The sequence below is a fragment of the Poecilia latipinna genome, unplaced genomic scaffold (genome assembly GCF_001443285.1).
Source record: "Poecilia latipinna isolate Pla-1442-1.1 unplaced genomic scaffold, P_latipinna-1.0 Scaffold1881, whole genome shotgun sequence".
Classification (NCBI taxonomy): Eukaryota; Metazoa; Chordata; class Actinopteri; order Cyprinodontiformes; family Poeciliidae; genus Poecilia; species Poecilia latipinna.
The window spans coordinates 167,756-176,119 of record NW_015114497.1 but is presented as its reverse complement, the minus strand read 5'-3'; the positions used below and the strand labels follow the sequence as shown (position 1 = coordinate 176,119).

Genomic DNA, 8,364 nt, shown 5'->3' with positions numbered 1-8,364 from the left:
AAAAAAAAAAGAACAAAGACAAAACAACTGAAATTATTCTGGACTCAAAAGCATTGCTGTCAGAGAATGCTGTTTTTATATAACAACTACTTTGCTTCAATAAATTATATTTTCTTTCATACAGCCTGTCTGAAGGTGAACTGGTTGTAATATTTCAGTTATATGGAATCTAAATTGATCCAAATTCAGCTGAAATCAGTTCAAACCATTAACTCACACAGTTTCACTAAGAAGATTATCTGCTACTGTACATACTCTTGAGCTGTCCTCGAACATGCCGATCGTCTCCTGAATGCTCCTCCTCATAGTGGCCCTGGAGTTGGTAGAAAGACTGGAGGTCCTTCAGGCACAGAGGGCAGAGAAAGCCCTCCTTTACTTCACCTGTGCCCTCAAACGGCGGTGCATAGCTGGAGGCCATGACGACACTAGGAGCTTGTGATGTTTAGGAGGAGGTCCAAGATGCCATGATTCTGCTTGGGCCAACATGTCACAGGGTTTGTCCTCCACCTTCAGTTAGCTCCATAACACCTGAAGCAGGAGAACAACATTAGCGGAGAAAATCCAGAAGCTGCAGAGAAACAAAGCAAACTGACGCACCAAACCGAAACACCCACATGTGAAAAATATTAGGTGTCGACTTCCTGAAAAGTTCAGTCTGAGATTCTGAGAAAATAGGCGGCGCTTTGTGAGGGCAAGTGTTCTTAGGCACCTCAAAGGAGATTCAAGGATTCCTCAAACATGTGTGAAAGAATCAAAGCAACACTCAGGGATGTTTTTGATGAAGCAATAATACCATAGCATGTAAAAAGTCAATTTTACATAATATCTCCCCCCCATTAAAAGACCAGAATTTTATAGTTCTTGTCTGACTGATGACATAATGTTTAAATATGAAATCAGATGTTCAGATCAGATACTCAGTACTTAAGTAACCTTTTTACAGGACACTTTTTTTACTCTTACTTGAGTAATTTCTTGAATAACTTCTTATTTTTACTTGAGTAAAAATATGATGAAGTAGTGCTACTCTTACATTTCTGTAAGTACTGGTACTCTGTTCTTCTCTGCTGTTATGCATGTTTCAATGTCCATTTCAGGTCAAAGCAAGCATGTTAATCCTTAAGGGAATTTACTCACATTGGATATTGAAGGCAGAAGTTTTACTCAATTAAGAGTAGCTATACTTTAACGTTTCGTTTTCAAAAAGTTAATCAAGTAAACGTAGCTAATTACCCACCCCTGCTAAATAAAAGTCCAAAAAAAAAAAAAAAAAAACACCCTCCAGATTTAAAACCGTCTCAAATGTAACATAATTAAAGTCTCCAGATAATTACAACCGTAAAATCATATAGCAGCAGCTTTATGAATGAGGTATAAGGGTTTAAATTAACTTTTATTCAAAACGATACAAGTTTAAAAAGGCATGCACCTATGCATGACAGAGGTTTTTATTGTACTAGATCAGTTAGCTAAATGTAGCTGTCTCCCCATCACTATTCATGCCTCACGGTAACAGTATCTTTTAGCGTGTAGTAATACAACATACAATACCTGGGCATCTAAGTCACTTTTAAAACAACCCATTTGTCCCTTTTCAATCTGGTGTTGCGTCTAACTGTAGCGTTCATCCTCATATAAAGACAGCAGTAAAAATGTTAGCATAACAGGGCTAATATTCCTTTGCTTTGCTTTTTGTTTCTCCCACAGCGCAAAGAGGCACGAAAACGAACAACTTCAACTCGCACATAAACACGTACTAACCCGTTAGTCACCGGGGGAGATCATTTATGATCACAAATGTGTCCGTGAATGAACGTGCTGTTGACAGGTTGATTTTTTTCTTCACAGGTCGACTACAACAGCGTCGGCAGCCCCACCTGATCATGTGATTAGCCTTCCGTTGCTAAGGGAAGAGAAGAAGGACAAATGATACGGAACGCGTGAATCGATTTCAGCAGTTGAGCTTAGACTAAAAGAAGCGCAAAAGAAAAAGATAAAAGTGTGTTTTAGTACTACTTTGGGATGGGGGAAACAAAGAGGGATTCATTTGAATAGAAATGATGTCATACTTCAACTTAAAGAAGAATGAGAATCAGCTTTATTTGCCAAATGTGTGCACACAAACAAGGAATTTGAGTTGGCTCTCAATTAGGATAGTTAAAATATAAACACTTATATGTTTTTAATCTCCTTTTGATTAAAAAATGTTTTGTGTATTTATTATTTTGTTTGTTGAAGCATTTGTGATTATTATTTTGAAAGGTGCTAAAGTTTTAGTAACTTACTGAAAAGTCTATAAACACATTATATTGAGGATGAGCGCAGTCTGCAGAGATTTAAACATCCTTTTTCCTGACCCTAGACCTCCTGGATGGCGATTAGGCGTGACGACCCTCTCTGTAGATCGTTCTACGCAGTTTGGAGCTGTTTTGTTGGTGCATGTTCTTTTACTGTCCCTCAATCCAAGCCAATAAGTGACAGTAATGCGCTGCTAGTTTACAAGCAAAGAACTTCAACACGCACCTTTTCTCTCCTTTTGCTTCTAATGTTGAAATTGTCAGCTGTAAAAAATAAATCCATTTATAAACAATGTTAGTGTTACTAGATTTAGTGTAAAAGAAAATGAACTTGAAATACTTATCTGAAACCCCAGTCCCTTGCTTTATAAGTTACACGTTTGGGCCTTAAGGAGGTTTGGTCTTTCACACTCTCCGTTAGTTCTACTTCTATACATGGAGTGTTTATAGGAGTAAATCTTAAAAACAGCGTTTTTACAGAAAGTGAATGGGAATCGTAGTTTCCTGGCCAGGCTTGTGTTCATAGTATTTAACCTATTATTCAGACTGAACAATAGCACAGGTGTGTTGAGTTAATCATGCGTGTCTCCATGGTACAAAAGGTGAAACTTTGTACATGTGGTGCCCCAAAATGTCATTTCTGCCATTGCTAACATCAAAACCAAGTACATCATCCAGTTTGTGAACTGGGGCCCCACTGGTTTCAAGGTGGACATCAACTAACAGCCTCTCGTTGTGGTTCCCAGTATAGATGAGCCCAAGATCCAGAGGATGCTTTCAAGGGAAGTCAATTTTGGGGGCTTATGATTTGCTTTAATTTTATTAAGAATTTATGGTGTCGATATGGTGATTTGATGTATTTCATTCAACAATAACATCTGAAAACTGAATGTTTGAGCTGGTTTGCTTCATTTTCTTTTTGATGAACTGAGCAAATAAATTATAACAATCTACTCCACACAGAAAAAATGTTTTTAATTCGTTTAATGTTTTCCACACACAGTAAGCATTGAAAAGGAAACAGTGGCAGTGGACCTTATCATGGGCATGTTTATATTCTTTCATTATTTTAGACAGCAAATTCAGGGCGAACTATTCTCAAGGCAGTGAAGGTTGATGATCGGAGTTTCGACACACAATGAGACACAAGCAAATATAGACGACTCTTTCCACTGATGTTATTATCAGTGTGGAATACAAAGACTGGGGATCCGGGAGGCCTGTGCACTGCAGTCTGTTCTGCTTTAGTTGTATGAGATGTCATGGGTCTCTATCATTTTGATGAGAATCGGCCCCGATCTCCGCTGCTGATGGTTAGCTGTCAGGAAATAGGATGTTGAAACAGGTGAAACACACATAATTTACTGCTGCTTCGAGGGACTTTTTTTTTTTTTTTTTTTTCAGAAAGAGAAAATAGGCAGATTATGGACAAATAAGAGGTCTACTAGTATGTTTTCAGAGGTCAAAAATGGTTGAAAAATACATCAACATTATGATACCCTCATACTCACTTTGAGTGGGTTCTGAGCTCACATGTCTGATGGGTTCTGAGCTCACATGTCTGATGGGTTCTGAGCTCACATGTTGGACGGGCGCTGAGCTCACATGTCTGATTGGTGCTGAGCGGATATTAACCACAGTCTTCTGTCCAAATCTGGGGATGAAAAAGCAGACAGGTATGCAAATGAAGGGCATTAAAGATTAAATGCATTTTTACTCATCCTGTTCTAAATCAGCTGATGTCCCAGTATTCCTCAATTCACCCTACATCAAACAGAACTACAACCTTTACCTGGTGCAGAGGGAAATGACTTGCTCTAGCAAGTGTTATTCATTCCACAGTTTTCTTACATTTGTTCACACACATAAACATGTTTAAGTGTATTGTATAGGACTTTGTATTATTTTTTAATTGTGATAACGATTATTAAAAATAATGATAACACATCGTTGATGACATTTCCCAAATTTCCCCACGAAGTAACATAATTTGACATGCCGACGTGCATGTCTTCGCCACAAGAGGGCAGTATTGCATAACGCGTTAATCTAAGGTAAAAACTGGAAGCATGTTGACGTTCATGTTTTCATGAGAATAATTTCTTAAATAATAAGTTAAGCAACAAAGCAACAAAAAAAATGTATATATTTCTGGCTTAGGTATGATCTTGTGCAAAGAAAACCTACATAAAAATAGATCCAAAATTAAATGAAAGATAAATCACTGATATGAATTATAAATGGATAGATTTTTAGCAGCTCTCACCTGTCCTCCTCTCCTTCCATCAATTTCATATAAGTGGAAATCTCGATATCCAGGGCCAGCTTGATGTTCATAAGTTCCTGGTATTCTCTGATCTGCTTAGCCATGACGTGTTTTGCTTCCATCAAAGCTTTCTCCAAGTCCTTGATGCGGTTTTTAGCGTTCAACACAGCTTGTTCCCTATTTGATTCCACCTCACAAATGCTGTTCTGAATTCTGTCACACTGTACAAGATAGAAAAGTGGTGTAAACGTGTGTTTTTCAGTCATTTTTAAGGATTAATAAGAAGTGTGATTTCATATATTCATATATGATTGTACCATATATTCATATATGCTATATGGTGGTTAAAAGCTCTGACAGACAGCGTTTGGTTTTGCAGACTTTTTAAATTAGTTAGATCCTTAAATTTAAGACAGAGACAGAGAGCAGTCCTCTCTTCCTCACCTGTGGTTTTATAACATCAATTTCATGCTGCAGGCGACCGATCAGTCGGTTCATTTCTGCTATTTCCACCTTGGTGGAATGCAGGTCATCACCATACTGGTTTGCTTGGATTGTCATCAGGTCAATCTGGTATCCGTGGGCCGTAGATTGAAGAGAAGGAAACAGTAATTATCATATCAGATAAATAGCACCAGTGGAAAAAGGTCTATCTAATAAACTTTGCCAAAGTTTGGGATTTTTAAGGACTATAAAGAAAAATATTCATACAAACAAATAACATATTTACAGTTTTAAATAACAGTTTTCAGTTATTTTAATTTTGATTTAAAAAAAAAAACATATTAATCTACTACATACAGTAAGTAACGTGTATATGTATGTTAGAACAGAGCAAAAACTTCCAGAGAAAAATATGTAGTGCTAACTGTGTCTATTTGACTTTCACATATCTCTGTATGCTCAGCAGATAGAAACTAACATCAGAGGACAAAACTTGTGTTGAAACAGAAATAATCACATTAACAGACTGTCTGTCTTGTGCATTTTTGGCTACATCATGTTTGTTCTTCACTTAGTGAAGTTGCTCACAGTGTGTGGAGTGCCGAAAATGCTACAACCACTGATAAAATGCTCCAACCACAAGTTTATTTTAAAGAGATTGTTAGGGGTGTCTGTGATGGACTGGTCTAGGGTGTACCCTGCCTCTTGCCCGAAATGTCTCTTTGGAGATAGACACCAGCAACCCTTCTGACCCCACTGGGGACAAGGGTGTAAGAAGATGGATGGATGGATGTCAGGGGTGTCAATAATTGTGGTGGATTTTGTTAAAAGCAAAAATTTCCAAGCTAATTTAGAAATTATGCCACACTGAAAAAGAAAAATGTACTGAAGTTAGGTAGTTTTTATCTCCCCACCCCTCTCTCATTTTTAGTGGTACAGATTCTGAAATTATGTTAATATTTTCCTCAAATGTTTGCCAAAGCATAAAGAAAATGAAATAAAAAAGTCTCTTTGTCACCTTTGTTCTGTACCAACGTTCTGTTTCTTCACGGCTCTGAGCAGCAATTTCCTCATAGTGAGCCTTAACATCAGACACAATCTCGTCCATGTTAAGGCTGCGGGAGTTGTCCATCTCCACCACCACGGAGGTGTCCTTCAGGGTGCCCACTAGCTCTGTCATCTCCTTTTATTTGAAAAAAAAAAGAAAAAAAAAAAAGGAAAACAAAATCCGAGTAAAAATCACATCCCTATAAATTTCATTAGTTAAGAAGTGAGGTTACGCACAGCATTATGAACAGCTTGGAGTAAGTTGAATTCTTCAGTAAGATCTGACAACTTGGTTTCTAGTTCCACCTTAGAGGTGAATGCTGCATCCACATCCTGGTGACCCAAGAAACGACGACTGTTTAGTCAGTAATATGTGTTTGAAATGTTTCGCAATTTCCAAAAATGTTATAATTTTTACAAACATAAAAATGAAAAATGTCATATTTTTTCATGTGCATGATTTTATTTATTTATTTTTTTTTACCTTTTTGAGTTGTACAAAGCAAAACTCTGAGTCAGTCCTCTTGCTGGCCTCTTCTTCATACCTGAAACAACCACAAATATCTTGTAACTTGTGCTGATCTTACCTCTCTTCAACTGAAATCTGTTTCGCAGACAAAAATGTCCCACTTTGATCTGAATTTCTCCAGCGCACCATTCCAGGAACTCGTCTCAGCCTCTAAACGCTTGCCGTCGTTGTGGAGGCCTTCCAGCTGTTTTTGCAGGTTGGCGATGAAGGCTTTATACATGAGCTCAGTACTGGAGGAAGAGGCTGCCTGACTCTGCAGGAGCTGCCACTTGGTTTCCAGCATCTGGTTCTGTTGCTCCAGCAGTTGGACCTGGAACAGAAGCACAAAGCAGGTCCATCCAGTCGGGAAGATTGTTCTTGAACTCTAAAATATCCACTGTGAGGCTAGTAATATTAGTTCTTCACACATCCTTCACCTACAACAGTATCCACCGGTGATCTTTGGAAAACCGGTGGACACCTTCCATCCTCCTCACTGCGTAATTCCAAGTCAAACCTCCAGTTTTCAATGTCACTATTAGATTGCTTTAAACTTTTAGATAATGACCTGACTGTACGTTCGGAGACTATAAAGTAACGCACACAGCTGCATTACTCCAACGCATGCAGTGAAGTTTCTGAAAGGGCCATGTGACTCACCTCCTTCTCTCAAGTGGATGACACAAGCAGTTAGTGGGAAAAAAAAATCTGTCAGTTCTGCTAAAAATTTTTGCTGCGTCCATTCCACAAGGATTGGAGGTTATTATAAAACATGGTCATGCGGATTAATGATGCTGAAGTTTCCCATGTTAAGAGTAATTTTTCTGAGTATTTGGACCATATATTCTGAACAGAATATAACTGTGAAAAAGGCTATGAAACCTTTAAGCATTTCAATGGTTTTGGCATCAGGGGAACTTTATATTAAGAGCTGCATAAAAAAACAACAACCAAAAAACACCTTCAAAGACTAGTCACATTGGGGCTAAGTTATTCTTACAGATTTGTAAAAATGAAAAACAGGGCTACTTATTTTTATTGTTAATTGCAAACATCACTGATGACATGTTCTCCCAGCTTTCCCATTTTGAAGAGTAGCTAAGAGAAATGAGCCTCATGGTCGTACCCCACTGATTGCAGATTTTTTTTTAGGGTGAAACTGATTTTTAAAAAATCTGTAAACAGGTTTTGATGGGAGACATTTTTTTTTTTTTTACCAGAATTTTCCCCCTTACCTTTTTGATGTGTGATGCGAAGCGGTCATTCAGACCTTTAATTTGCTCCTTCTCCTGGGTACGCAGAGCCTGGACTTCAGGATCGATGTAGATCTTCAGAGGAGTAAGGAGGCTCTTGTTTACGGTGACAGGTTTAATGGGAACCACATTGTTTGTGGTGCTGGATTTGGGAACCGGGTTGAATCCCATGGACTTGCTGGTGAAGCCTTCAGAGGCGGAATAAAGTCCAGATTTCCTGTTCTTCTTGATCCTTACACTCATGATGAGATTTCTGTTGGAAGTTGTACTGAGTTCAGGTGGTGCTGGAGCTCTCTTGTGCACATTTATCTGTTTTCACAACTTTATACAGCAAAGACCTGGGTGTGGTGTGATTGTGAAGTTGCATGAATGCAGATTTACCAGTCAGACATCTGCTACTTGTTTTACTCCCACCTACCCCGGCTGTAAAAATGTTTCCTTCTAATTGTTCCTCTGTAATCTAATCTTGCTCATCAGCTCTGGTTTTAGAATCTTAAATGGATTCGAAGTGTATTTTGGGTGCAAGCACTGGGTGTGTTAAGATTTGTA

At 38.3% G+C, this 8,364-nt stretch overlaps 2 protein-coding genes across 2 annotated transcripts in view; both read right to left on the bottom strand.

The window, feature by feature from the left end:
- Positions 1-1,902, bottom strand: part of rbsn (rabenosyn, RAB effector) — a 9,379-nt gene extending 7,477 nt beyond the window's left edge. Inside the window, exons 1-2 of the mRNA XM_015015085.1 lie at positions 1,762-1,902; positions 256-528 (exon numbers count right to left, since the gene is read on the bottom strand). Of these exons, the coding sequence (XP_014870571.1) occupies positions 256-418 (163 nt within the window). The 5' untranslated portion in view covers positions 419-528; positions 1,762-1,902. The remainder of the gene's footprint in view (positions 1-255; positions 529-1,761) is intronic.
- A 1,366-nt stretch (positions 1,903-3,268) lies between these two features.
- LOC106934905 (keratin, type II cytoskeletal 8-like) lies at positions 3,269-8,128 on the bottom strand. The gene is made up of 9 exons (XM_015015066.1): positions 7,798-8,128; positions 6,685-6,893; positions 6,539-6,599; positions 6,292-6,387; positions 6,026-6,190; positions 5,008-5,133; positions 4,564-4,784; positions 3,809-3,951; positions 3,269-3,615 (listed from the first exon to the last, which is right to left on the bottom strand). Exons 1-9 carry the CDS (start codon positions 8,056-8,058, stop codon positions 3,542-3,544), a joined length of 1,356 nt encoding a protein of 451 aa, XP_014870552.1. The 5' UTR covers positions 8,059-8,128; the 3' UTR covers positions 3,269-3,541.
- Positions 8,129-8,364: the final 236 nt, after the last annotated feature.